Source organism: Natrix helvetica (assembly GCF_964273705.1).
Source record: "Natrix helvetica genome assembly, chromosome: 15".
Lineage (NCBI taxonomy): Eukaryota > Metazoa > Chordata > Lepidosauria > Squamata > Natricidae > Natrix > Natrix helvetica.
Genome location: NC_138565.1, coordinates 9,455,287 through 9,469,332, shown reverse-complemented (window position 1 = coordinate 9,469,332; position 14,046 = coordinate 9,455,287). Strand labels below are relative to the sequence as shown.

General features: G+C 49.5%; 1 protein-coding gene across 1 annotated transcript in view; it reads right to left on the bottom strand.

Moving 5' to 3' along the window:
* Nucleotides 1–868: 868 nt before the first annotated feature.
* LOC309399555 (ficolin-2-like) overlaps nucleotides 869–14,046 on the bottom strand; it is an 81,365-nt gene continuing 68,187 nt past the window's right edge. Inside the window, exons 8-12 of the mRNA XM_081967498.1 lie at nucleotides 3,767–3,802; nucleotides 3,231–3,358; nucleotides 1,831–1,960; nucleotides 1,520–1,654; nucleotides 869–1,372 (exon numbers count right to left, since the gene is read on the bottom strand). Of these exons, the coding sequence (XP_081823624.1) occupies nucleotides 1,122–1,372; nucleotides 1,520–1,654; nucleotides 1,831–1,960; nucleotides 3,231–3,358; nucleotides 3,767–3,802 (680 nt within the window). The 3' untranslated portion in view covers nucleotides 869–1,121. The remainder of the gene's footprint in view (nucleotides 1,373–1,519; nucleotides 1,655–1,830; nucleotides 1,961–3,230; nucleotides 3,359–3,766; nucleotides 3,803–14,046) is intronic.

The following is a 14,046-nucleotide window of genomic DNA, read 5'->3' as shown; positions in this document are numbered from 1 at the left end:
AGGGTAGCCAGGTGAATCCGGGAGCAGAATAACCAGGCAGAAGAGAATCTCTCCAATAAGTCTGGCAATAGATAGAAAATTTCCCCTAGAAGGTTAAAAAAATACCAATCCACAAGAGGTTCCTCTGGGAGACACGGAGACAAAGACCGGAAGCCTGAATTTTAAAGGTGGAGTCAGGTTTCAGAGTTCATAAAGACAACGGAAGTGTGCCATCTTGCCCTGCCAGTTTTGGGCACAGAGGCGTAACAAAGTTTTAAAAAGTTCCAAAAGTCCTCAAATCATTGTAATATGTAAAATTAAATTGAAAAGAAAATCATCTCAGCCTAAGTGAGGCTTCATTCGTTGGCTCTCCCCCCTCCTCCTTCCCCGGGGGCTGAGAGCAAAATTGTTTCTTGCCGCTTGTCCAAGGGGGGGGGGGGAAACCCCCCTCCCTCCAGCCGCACCTCCAAAATGCTCCGAAAGTTGTTTTAAAGTTTTAAAAGCTGAATCAAATCTTCATGCAAAGTAAGGGATGAAGAGAGAGGCAACCTCACCGCACCGCAGCTGCTTCCTTCAATTGTAGCATTCTCCAGTCGGCTTGTAGCGAGGCGCGAGGCGTGGAAACGCGATGCGCCCTCCGAGCTTGCTCCCCGGTGCCTTGGGCGCGCGAGAGAGCCCCCGCCGGCTGCCGCCGCTGCAGGAGACCTCCGCGATGCCGCCCCTCCGGCAGGACCCCTCTGCGGGGTGTCCTGTGCCCCCCAAGGAGTGGGGAAGCCCACCGGGGAGCCGGAGCGGGCAAAGAGCTGCCCGTCGCCGCCGCCGCCGGAACCGGAACCCAAGATGGCAGATTTCATCCCCTTGGAATAAAGGAGACTTGGAGACCATCAGCTGGATTAAAGATCAAATCTTTATTTATTTATTTATGGCATTTATTTAACATTCGTTGACTGCCCAACTCCAGCGGACCTGAAGGAGAGCAAAGGGGAAAGCCCACCCACCCCAATTCTGAAAAGATCATTTAATCATGTGAATTTTGTAAAATGCAAGCTCTCTATCAAGATAGCAAATCAAAAGCAGAGGGGAAGGACTAGATGCTCTTTGGAAACCTCAGAAGGAAGGGACCCATCAGTTGAAGGAGCCACCTAAGCCACAGGCCGGATTTTCATTTCGGAGCGCTTGTAGGAGTAGTAGTAGCCTTTCCCGGTATACCAGTTGATGCCATCGGCAAAGGTCTCGTGTTTCCCCAGCAAGTATTTCCCATTGAGGTTGGAGTAGTGACAACTATTGTACCACCAGGCACCTTTGTATATCTCAGCGCAGTTCCTCTTTTGGGGGTCCTGCTGCTTCTCCCGGGTGGAGAAGGGCATGTTGTTGTGGTAGGAGAGGGAGTCACCTGGGAGGAAGAGACGGGGGATGGGTGACTGGAAGGCCAGCCCAGAGCATCTCCAGGGAGGCCTTCATTGGCCTGACTGGCACTGCCCAATTCCAAGAGGCTCATGGAGAAGGATGCTGATCCCCCTGGACTTTGTCAGGGACTCACCTGCAGAGCCCCCCGTGAAGGCACCCACAGTTAGCCGATACCAATCGGATTCTTCCGCCACCTGGAAGGACGCATATTTGGCGAAGGAATGCTGATTGTCGAAATCAGTGAAGTCGACACGCAATTCGTTCTTTCCTAGGATGAAGAGAACAGCCGGGTCACTTGGCACAGTGCTCAGACTCACAGCCCTACAGGGCTGTTTCTTCTGCAGAGGGGGCTGAGGGCCCATTTGAGGCTCTTCCCACCGAGGGCCCTCCACCCCTCTCCCCTGGCAGCAGGAGGGTTCAGGGCTGCAAGAGGAAGCCCCTCACCCAGTGAGGTCAAGTTGTGAAGGTTGTCGTTCCCCAGCCAGAATTCGGTCAGCTGGTTTCCAAATCCTCTCTTGTAGGCTGCCCAGTCCCGGAAAAAGTCCACCGAGCCATCCGACCTCCTTTGGAAAACCTGTGGGGGAGAATTGGGACCCTTAAACTTCCAGCTCAGCAGGCCCCCAAATAATAATCTTCCCACCCTTCCTAATATATTAGGGGTTCCCAGAGCTTGCCTGCTCCATCCAGAAGTGCTGGACCCCCTCCCAGAATCCCTCCGGCCCCCATCCTGGCCTCCGGAAAGACTCGGTTTCTGGTTCATCCCATTCCTGGCAAGCAGCAAAGTTACAATCCTGGATGTGTCTTCTGTGGGGCACGACCCCCTGCCCCAGGGAAGGCCTTTTAGATATCTACAACAGTAGATATGGTTTCCACCAAGGTCCTCTGTTCCGGCGGGAACAGAGGTTTGATTCTATTGGCTGAGAGTCCTTCCAAGCTTCTCATGGGTCACTGGCTAAGATCCCATTTAGACCGGCTTCACCCAAACTACCCTGCCACATCAACCCCAGACTCCACAAGCAAAATTCAGAATTTTAGCATAGGGAACTCGGTATATGCCCACAACTACGCTGGGGGAACACTGTGCTACAGTGATAGGCATCACCGGTCCTCACTCATATCTTCTAGAGCTCGAGGATGGTTGGAATTGGAGATGGCACATTGACCAACTCCGTGGCCACCTCTCCAACTCCAATCTTAGACCACCAGCGGTAACTCCTGCTCGAGTTAGCCAGAGTCCTACCTAATTGGAGCAACCACTCACTCCTCCAACAGTTAGCTCAAGCACAAATTGTCCGGAATACTCATCTGGTGGTGTTGCAGGCTCGCAGCGAGCTCCGAGCAAACCAGCTCCAGAAGCTCCAGCCGCAGCCTGTGAAAGGTTCCAGGAGCTTCCACCATGTGGAGCTGCAGAGCAACAGGTCCGTCCGACCTGTTCAAAGGAACCCCTCCTCCTACTGAACTGCGCAGGTCAGGCAGAGTTTCGCAAAAGCCTGCCTACCTGCGTGACTACATTACAAGTAGAATTGTTCCATCTAGGAGGGGAGGGGTGTTAGATATCTACAACAGTAGATATGGTTTCCACCAAGGTCCTCTGCTCCGGCGGGAACAGAGATTTGATTCTATTAGCTGAGAGTCTGACAGCTCCCTATAAAAGGGCTGCTGTCAGAGCCAGCCTTTGCTGGATTGTTCACAGTTGTTGTTCTCTAAATAAACAGCTGTTGCACTGTTAGCCTGTGTCTGCCTTTCCATTGCCCCATCTAACAGGCCCCCTCCAAGGCCTGGTGGTCAGAAGCACCCTACGCGTTGGCCGCACATGGATAAGAGCTGCCCTCCACCACACTCACAATCCATCCTCCTCCGTCGGTGTCCATGTCGCACAGCACCTCCAGGGGCTGGCAGTCCTTGGAGTAGATGGTGTACCAGCCGCTCAGGATCGTCCCTCTTTTCAAGAGCTCTTTGCAGTTTGGGGCACCTGGGCAGAAAGAGGGCAGGAGAGGTTGGCGCTCTCTGTGCCAGGGTCTTTGCCTTATTCCTGAAGAGCCGACTCAGTGGCTGCAGCTGGTTGGCAATGAGCATCCAGGCATTAAAGTGGGCCAAGGGTTTGTGGTGTGGTGTTGCATGATGGGGATGGGGGCTTCCCATAAGGGTGAGAGGACTGGATTACCCACCCCTCCTGAAATGTTTTTGGAGGAGCAATTATTCTTGTCAAGAAGAAATCTATTTTAGTGCAAACCCTTTTTGTGTGTTTTCCAAAAACTGCCAGTGGTCAGAAGGGGGTCCTTTAAATGCTGGAACTGCCCGGCCAAAGCATTGCCTCCTTGGGGAATTGGGGAGGGGGCGTAATACACACACACACACATACACACACACACACATTCACCTTGCTTGCACTGAAGCGTCTTCAGCTTCTTCTCATCTGCAAGAAAGAAGGAAGTGAAAAAAACCGCAAGTCCTCCCCCCCCTCATGTGGCAGGGAAGGCCAGTGGAGGGGGGGGGGAAGGATCATGCCATGCTGATATGAACTGAGGGTGGGGGGACAGAGGCACAACTATGTCTGATGTGCCAAATCCTGCCAACCCCTCAGGGATCCCTTTCAGCCTAACTTCATGCCCCACAGAGCTCGTTGGGGGGCTGAGCTGCACAATTCAGCCAAGGACCCCAGAGAACAGAGAGCCTTGCAGAGGCCCTGATCCAAGGCAGCCCCTCCCAATATTCCCCTTAAGAGGGCGGGGGGGGGGGGCGCAGTCCTTACCAATTTCTCCGGGGTCGCCTTTCTTGCCTGCAAGGCAGAGAGAAGAACAAATGAAGAATTCCTCCTTTTTAGGAGGGTCCGGCAGCATCACTGGGGCTCAAGAGGGGGTGCCAGGCAGCTGAACCCCAGAAGCCCAGAAGTAGCAACATCTGCTGGGGGGAAATGGGTCCCAAGCTCTCTCTACAGCCCCCTCCCAAGATTTTTTGGGCCCCATAAGCCATTTTCAAGGGGGTCCCTTCCTTTTGGAAAATGTTTCTGGCACAGTTGACCAAAAACAGAGGACATGAGTTACATCATTTGTGAGGAACACCATGTGTGATTGGTAGAGTGAAGGCGCCCACGATAAGAACCAGGGTCCCAGAGCAGCACAACCAAACTCTTACCTTTCTCTCCAGGTTGTCCTGGGTCTCCTTTTTCTCCTGAAACAAAGGGAAGAAATTCTTTTGAGACCTCCTGTACACAACCTTGCCCAATCCTCCTGCCAGGCAGCCTCAGAGATGCCAGCAGAGTTCTAAGTACTTAGCGCTTATAAGCAGTATCCTGAATAACGGGAAGCAAGCTTCCTATAATCTTCTCCACTGTCCTCACCACTCTCTGTAGGGACTTTCTATCTGAGGCACTGCGGCCTCCAAACCAAACAGGGACGCAATTTGTTAAAATGCTTTCCATCGTGCCTCTGTAAAAAGTGTTGAGGACACAAGGAGAAACAGGTGGTCTCCTCACCCGACACAGGAGATGCAGATGGTGGTTTGCACACTTCACTAAAGATAATGTCTGAAGAGACCATTTCATATTGTTACTTTTCTGCACCCCCAGATAATACTGTTAACCACTCCTGCATCTGCATCCTTGGTACTGAGTGGAGTATCACCCTGCCAGGTCTTTCTAAAATCTACAATGATCAAACAATCCAACCCCACCCACCCCCAGTTTTAGGGTCCATTCATGGGTTCCTTTCCCAACATGTTCCTCTCTCTCTCCACCAGCTACCCAAACACATCTGCAACCCAGGAATTGGAAAACCCTCTCATTCCATCTTACCTTTTGGCCCAGGGGCTCCAATGTTCCCGGGGATTCCCTGCAAGCCTCTTTCACCTGTTAAGGAAAGGCACGGTGAAGCTCCCAGGTGCCCACAGGGGGGAGGGGATTAGCCCCCAGCTGAAAAGTGGCTGAACGGGCAGCCCCCTTCCAGCCACTCTGTGTTTTGTGCAGGTTGGAGAACCCAAGGAAATGCCCCCTTTGGGAGGGGGAGCTTCAACAGGTCGAGTGCCCTGAAGACACAGTTCCTATCCCTCTCGTGCCATTTCTTGCAGTCTTCATTTCTGGCACCTTCCTTCTCTCTTGTGACCAGATGGGTAATTTCTTTCGGAAGGGGTGAGGTTCAGGAGTCAATTTCACCCCTTGTCAACAGACCCACCTTTGGCTCCTGCAACGCCAGGGGGGCCCCGTGGCCCTTGGAGTCCTGGAATGCCAGGGGGCCCTGGTGGCCCTTGGGATCCTGGCACACCAGAGAGTCCCCGTGGCCCTTGGAGTCCTGGAATGCCAGGGAGTCCCCGTGGCCCTTGGGATCCTGGAACGCCAAGGAGTCCCCGTGGCCCTTGGGATCCTGGAATGCCAGGGAGTCCCCGTGGACCTTGGGATCCTGGAATGCCAGAGAGCCCCCGTGGCCCTTGCGGTCCTGGAACACCAGGGAATCCTCGTGGCCCTGGGACTCCTGGAATGCCAGGGGGCCCCCGTGGCCCTTGTGGTCCTGGACTGCCAGGGCGGCCCCGTCTTCTTAGAAAGCTTCGTCTCTCCCGCACAACTGATATTGTCTCATTGCCATCCAAATCCAGCGTCTTAAGTTCTGCAAAGGAAGGAAAAACATTTGGAACACAGAAAAAGTGTTTTCTGAAGGCTGGAAGAAAGTCGTTGTCCCTCCTCCTCAGAACCAACCTGGCTGATACTCACCTGGGACGGAGGACTCCTGTGACCCTGGATGGATTGCGATCATCAGGCAGAACAGGAGGAAGAGACCCACTTGCTCTCCAGCTCTCCTCATGGTGCCCGCTGGACTCCGACTGCAACCTGCCCTGGATCTTCTGCTTTTATTTGGGCGGTCTGCTTTTGTCCCTTTCACTTTTAAGTGGGGACTTTGGCGAAAGAGTCAAATACCACCAACTGCTTCCTTATTGATCAAAGCACACCTCTGTTAATTAAACAGCACATGGAGAACTCTTCATTGTAGAGGGAGGATTACTGCATTTGCTTTCCAGGAAACCCACTGTCAATCATGCCAACTTGGTCAGTTAGAAAACTAAGCCCCTCAAATCAATTGTTAATGAAAGTAGACTTTACTAAAGCCAAGTGGTTAGAGGAGAAGCAAACCCGGATCTGGGATTTTCATACGCAAAGCTGATGATTACCTTTTCCCATGCTCCCACCTTCCACCCTGGTTATCTTTAATGTCCAATTCAATTCTAAAAAATTGCTTGGGTAAAGGTCCCTGGCTTTGGAGGAGGGATGGCTCTGCATTCCAGTGATATCTTGGAACTGTTGGCAATTGCACAATGCATAGTTTTGATTTATCTCATGCTAGTCCAATGGTCAAAATTATGCCAATGTCAGGTCCCCATAGATCCCTATCAGGATGCTGCCATTCAGGTGGGAGGAGTAGCTTGGTAACATCTTATGGCTTGTTCCTAGCTTTGGTCTTTCCTTTTTACTTTGATGATCCTTCCTGGGAATGGGAGAGGGGTGGATCCAGGTGGATCTGTCTGTTTTGTCTCAGACCCAGAGAGATAAGTATGCAGCGCCTGACAACAATTCATTATTGCCTTCTCAACTTGACAACAACTCAGTGGGGAGGGGTTCCTACAAATTTAACCTAGCCATTTTTTGTGGAAACTTCAGATCCTGCCTATCCTCCTTGCTATCACTATCTCCTAATAAAAGCTCCTTTTGAAATGCTGCCTGTTTCAAGACTTCTGCTTTCTTGAGAGGATAAGAGAGGCAAGACCTTACAGCCAAACTTCAAATCTGGGGACCAGGTAAATAATCATGCTGTAACTTTCCTGATTTTGTAGAAATGTGGAAAAGACGACTGAAGCAATAAGGCAAAGAGAAGGTTTGGTGAGGTTGGTTAAGAGATTAATAGAATTCTTTATTGGCCAAGTGTGATTAGACACACAAGGAATTTCTCTTTCCTCTATATACTCTCAATAAAGAGGGAATGGGGATTTTGCAGTATCCTTCCCATGCACCCAAAGCCATACCACGCGCACAAAGCCATGCCCACAGAACCGGTAGTAAATAATTTTGAATCCCACCCCTGAGAGGTACTACATCACCTATCTCCTGCTCATAACACAGTCCTTTCAGCAGTTCCAAGAAAGTTCTGCACCCATTTGCACTATTCAGGTGACCCTGAGGACACAGATAAATCTCTAAGTGGCCTCAATGACTCTCAAAAAGAGTACTAATGACCAGATGACTTTAAGGAATATAAACCTCCATCATTCAGTCAGAACTGAAGAAGCTTCTTAGATGAGAAGCAAAATGTCTTCAGGGAAAAACCAAGAAAGTTGCCTCTTGTGAGAAACCTGACCTGGAGGACTGAGAATGTCCATTTCAGAACTGAAGGCCAAATGTCCCTTTGAGGTATGCCAGGTGCCTGGGAAACGGTTGTTTTCTTTCTCCAGTGTACAGATCTGCACAATGGCTCACTGCATTGGACTACGTATATCACGTTGCTCAGTTTGTGGCTGGGTGTTTCATCCTTGGGGTGGACAAGCGTCTGCCTTGGATATGTTGTGTTGGTTGAAAATCCTCCTGAGAGTTTTAGTATGGAATGACAACAATGCTGCTTCATTTATTGTTCTCTTTGTGTGTTGTGGAAAGGTCGTGGGGAGGGGTAGGTGCAAGGGCAGACAAAGATTTTGTTGCCGGTTGGGAGACCGTGGTCGTTGGACACGACCAGTCATCTGTCCCAACCCCCGCACTCTAGGTGGCCAGGACCTACAGAGCCAGGGCCTGAGGCTGATGTTGTGCAACGCAAGGTCCGTTGTCAATAAGGCCCCCCTCATTAATGATTTGGTTTCGGAGGGGGAGCCGGACCTTGCAGGAATTACGGAGACCTGGTTGGGCCGCGAGGGGGGTTTCCCCCTCGTGGAAATGTGCCCACCGGGGTACCATGCATTTCATCAGCCTCGGGCCCTGGGTAGGGGTGGCGGGGTAGCGGTTATTGTAAGGGAAGGTCTGGAGCTGAGAGAGTTCACTGTGCCACAGATATCCGGGTGTGAGTCCCTATGCATGAAGTGGGGCCCAGGGAAACAGTTGGGCTTGCTGATTGTATACTTGGCTCCTCGCTATGCATCAGCGGCCCTGCCAGAGCTCCTCGAGATGATCGCCGAGATGGCGGTTGAGACCCCCAAGCTATTGATTATGGGGGATTTCAACCTGCCGTTTACAGGGGAATCATCCGAGGTGGCTCAGGAGTTCATGGCTTCCATGACGGCCATGGACCTGACCCAAATAATTCAGGGCCCCACACACGAGGGAGGTCACACGCTGGACCTTATTTTTGTCTCTGACCAGTGGAGGAGTGATCTGGGAGTAGGGGAATTAGATATTACACCCCTGTCATGGTCAGATCACTCACTTCTCCAGCTGGACTTCCCGGGCGCTACTCCTCATTGCGGGGAGGCGGAACCGAAATGTCCTAGATGGTTCCGCCCAAGGTGCCTGATGGAACCTGATAGGTTCCAGACGGAGCTTGGGCCACTTCCTGTAGTCCTGACCCGCTCCCGGATGGAGGACCTGGTGGCCGCATGGAACAGTGCGGCTGCCGGGGCCTTGGACCGGGTTGCGCCTTTGCGGCCTCTCCTGCGGCAGTGATCCACCCAGGCCCCTTGGTTTACCGAGGAGCTGAGGGTGATGAAGCGCCACAAGAGACGCCTAGAGAGCAGATGGAGATCTTCACGCTCTGAATCTGACCCAACACAGGTGAGAGCCTATTTACGGACCTACCTTGTGGCATTAAGAGTGGCCAAGCGTCAATATTGTGCCGCTCTTATTGCGTCCGCAGACAACCGCCCTGCCGCCCTGTTTCGGGTGACCCACTCCCTCCTTTTACAGAGGCCGCGGGAAGCCCCCTTGCAGGGTAGAGCAGAGGAATTTGGGGAATATCTGCAGGACAAAATTGCTCAGATCCGTAGCGAGTGGGTCCCCTTCAGTGGTCTAGGAGGGACGTCGGAGGTGAGTCTTGAGGGACCACTCTGGGAGGAGTTTGACTGTGTTACTGCCGATGATATGGACAGGTTGCGTGGGTGACTGCGAGCCACTACATGTTTATTCCACCTGTGTCCCTCCTGGCTTATACTGGCATCCTGGGAGGTCACACGAGGCTGGCACCAGGAATTAGTCAACGCCTCCTTGAGAGAGGGGTTCTTGCCAGCCGTCTTAAAAGAGGCGGTGGTGAGGCCCCTACTCAAGAAGCCTTCCCTGGACCCAGCTATATTAGCTAACTATCGTCCTGTCTCCAACCTTTGCTTTTTGGCGAAGGTTGTAGAGAGTGTGGTGGCACAACAGTTCCCACGCCACTTGGAGGAAATTGATTATCTAGACCCGCGCCAGTCCAGTTTCCGGCCCGGCCACAGCACGGAGATGGCTTTGGTCGCATTGATGGATGAACTCTGGAGGGCCAAAGATGGGGGTTGCTCCTCCATCCTGGTCCTATTAGACCTCTCAGCTGCTTTTGATACCATCGACCATGGTATCCTATTGCGTCGTCTAGAGGGGTTGGGGGTGAGGGGCACCGTTTTGCGGTGGTTCTCCTCCTACCTCTCTGGCCGAGCGCAATGTGTGCTGACAGGAGGGCAGAGGTCGACCCTGAGGCCTCTCACTTGTGGGGTGCCGCAGGGGTCGGTCCTCTCGCCTCTCCTGTTCAACACATATATGAAGCCGCTGGGTGAGATCACTTGTGGTTTTGGGGTCGAGTACCATCTGTACACTGACGACACTCAGCTGTACATCTCGACCCCAAACCACCCCAACGAGGCCGTCGAAATGATGTCCCGGTGCCTGGAGGCCGTACGGGTCTGGATGGGCAGTAACAGACTCAAGCTCAAACCCTCCAAGACGGAGTGGCTGTGGTTACCGGCGCCCCGGTTCAACCAGTGGGTTCCATCACTGGCCATCGGGGGCGAACAGCTGGCCCCCGTGGAGTGGGCATGCAATTTGGCGTCCTCCTGGACGCCCGGCTGTTAATGGATGACCATGTGACAGCCGTGGCAAGGGGGGCGTTCCACCAGGTTCGCCTGGTGTGCCAATTGCGCCCCCTATTGGACCGGAGCGCCCTGCACACAGTCACCCATGCGCTAGTGACGTCCCGACTGGACTGTTGCAATGCCCTCTACATGGGGCTTCCCTTGAGATGCACCCGAAGGCTGCAGTTGGTCCAGAATGCGGCCGCGCGGGCAATTATGGGAGGTACTAGGTACTCTCATGTAACACCTCTCCTGTGCGGGCTGCACTGGCTACCTGTGGCTTTTCGGGTGCGTTTCAAGGTGTTGACTATTATCTTTAAAGCGCTCCATGGCACAGGACCTAGGTATTTGCGGGATCGCATCCTGCCCCATACATCCCTGCGGCCGATTCGCTCTCACAGGGAGGGACTCCTCCGGGTGCCGTCCACTAGGCAGTGCCAGCGGGCGACGCCCAGGAGTAGGGCCTTCTCTGTGATGGGCCCGACCCTCTGGAATGACCTCCCCCCCGATATTAGAATAACCACCGATCTCCGCTCCTTCCGTAAGAAGCTTAAGACCCGCCTGTTCAGCTTAGCTGGCCTGGCCTAACTGTAGTTTTGTGTCCCTCTAGCCTGTATTTTAAATTTTTAGGGGTAGGTTTTTAGGTTGTTTTAATTTTTAATCATACTGTACAGCCTAGTATTTAATTTGATTTTACGGGTATCTAAGAATATTTAATTTTGTATACTGTTTTTATTGTGAGGTTAATAAATATAATATATATATATATAAGGGTCTTTTGGGGGATTTGATGATGGCCCTGTTGGGATAGCCACAAGTTCTGGGGTCTTCGTTGATTAGTTGGTTTTTTTCTTTTCCATCTTTGCTGGTAGGCAGACCTTTAGTCAGGTGGTGTAGGGTTCTGATTACTCCCATTTGATGCTCCAGTGGGTGGTGAGAATCAAAATGTAAATATTGATCTCTGCTTGGGTGTCAGATCTGTGAATCTGCCTTTCGTCAGGGGAAGTGGGGATCCTTGATTACGTTTACACTTTATCGCTCTCTCTTATGTATCCGTCCTGTCATTTCCTCGTCTTTTGGGGAATGTAAGGGGAGGACCATGGGTTGTATTGTTTGAAATCATCTGAGGATGACCCTGAGAAAGTTTTTTTTATCACTTTCTCAGAGCGGCCGGTACAATAACATTTTCACACCTGTGGATTGGCTGAATCCACAATGGACTGTTGAGAGGGGTTTCTAAACTTTAGTGTTTTTGTTTTCGTAGATTTTCACGGGTGTAGGTATGCTGGTTTTGTTGTATTCGGGTCTTTTCCCGTGTAAGGTTGAGATTTTCTTTGCAACGTTTCGGCAGGATCTCACCTGCCATCTGGCGATGAGGGTCTTGGCTACAGAGTTGATCTGTGCAGGGTGGTGATGGGATTGTGCATTTAAGTAGCGGTTGGTGTGTTTTTTTCTTTCTGGTAGATGGTGTGTCCTAGGGAGCCATTGGGTTTTTTGTAGATTAGGACATCCAGAAAGGGAAGTTGGTTGTTTGCTTCTATTTCCATGGTGAATTGTATTTTGGGGTGTAGGCTGTTGAGATGTGTGAGGAAGTTGTCCAGTTTTTCTTTCACAGATCAACTCTGTAGCCAAGACCCTCATCTCCAGAACCAAACGCCTAGCTGACAAAGACCACCTGAAAACTGAATTACACAAACTCACAAATGTATTAATCTCCAATGGATTCCAAAGAAAAACAATCACCAACCTGATCCAAAAAGAGACTCCCCCAAAAAACCAAGGCACAGAACAGGACAATGGCATCGCCCTCCTCCCTTACATCAAAGGCACCGCAGATAAAATCAGCAAAATTCTCCACAAGCACAATATCAGGACAGGCTTCACCACTGACCAAAAAATAGCCAACATCTTAAGAAACCCCAAAGACAAAATCCAGCTAGAAAACCAAGGAGTCTATGAAATACCATGCAAAACCTGCCCGGCTATATATATAGGACAAACAAACAGGAGGATAAATGCACACATCACAGAACACAAGAACGCAGTAAGAAAAAAAGAAAAAACTTCCTCCCTTTTCCAGCACCTTAAAGTTACAGGACACGAAATCAACTTTGAAGGAGCCAGGTTAATCTCCAAAACAGAACACCTCAACAAGAGAATAATTATGGAAGCCATCGAAATAGAGAAAGACCCCCACAACCTGAATAAACGTGATGATACCTCCCGCCTACCAAGCATCTGGAAATCAGCCCTAGCCAATAAACGAACACCACCCACCACCCAAGAGGAGGGTGGGGTCTACACAACTGTGAGTTATATTATCAGGCAGCTAGCCTGATGTGGATTAAGGAATGGATAATGCTAAGAAATGCTAGGCTTCTGAATCTAGAGGGTCATGACCTGTTGTTGGGATGGCATGCATATTTATGGTATAAGGGAACTAAAACACATGGTTATTTCAGAAGGCATTTTATAAGAGAGGCTCTGTTATTAAATTGGGAGAAGGTTAAGAGGTTGCACTACTTGAAAATTCCAGTCTGGATATCAACTATTGAAGCTTTTTCATATCCAATAGTATATAAAAGGGAAGAAACAGTTAGATATGCTGAATTATTGAATACAGAGGGTGAACTCAAATCCATACAAGAATTGAAACAGGAAGGTATTGAACTCAATTGGTATTCATATGTGCAAATACATTCTAGATACAATGAAGATCGAAAAAATGAGGGCTTTTATGATACAATGACTGAATTAGTTAAAATCTTAACAGGTAATGGCGAAAAAGTAATTCAAAAATTTTATGCCTATTTATTAGAGGTGAAATTATATGAAGAACAAGTTAAAGGAACTATGTTAGCTTGGGGAAAAAACTTTGGACATGGGATTGATTTAGAAAAATGGCAAAAACTGTGGACTCAAAACTATAAAATGACGATGTCAACTGCATATAAAGAGAATTTGTATAAGATGTTTTATAGGTGGCACTTATCCCCTTCGAGAATAGCAAGAATGTCTAAGAATAAGTCCGAAAAATGCTGGAAATGTCAACATACACCGGGCACATTCTACCACATGTGGTGGACTTGTTCTGAGCTAAAAGATATTGGACTAAAATAGACATGTGGTTGGAGAAAATGATACATAGACACATAGATTTAAAACCAGAACTCTTTTTATTGGGAATAATACCAGAAATATACAACAAGGACTTGAAATATTTGATCATAAATGTGTTAACAGCTGCTAGAATTGTATTTGCCAAAAACTGGAAAAATGAGAAATTACCAACAGAGGAAGAAACTATTAGGAAAATAATGGACTGTGCCGAAATGAGTAAACGTACATTTGAAATTAGAGAACTAGAGGATGAGCAATTTTATAAAGTATGGGATTTGTTTTATCAATGGCTGGATAAAAAAACCTGGAAATGAAACTTTTTTTTCCTTTACCTTATTTTATATGTAATAATAATAGAAAGCTATACTTAATGTTGTGAAAGTTTTTTTCTTTTTTTATATATATTAATTTTTTTACTATGAAATAGATTACTTACTTATACGATATATGAAGAATAATAATGTACTTAATGCATAAGAGTGAGATGATTCAAATTGTTAGGTATGATTGTAGGTGGTGACTATTTTATAACATAAAATGGAA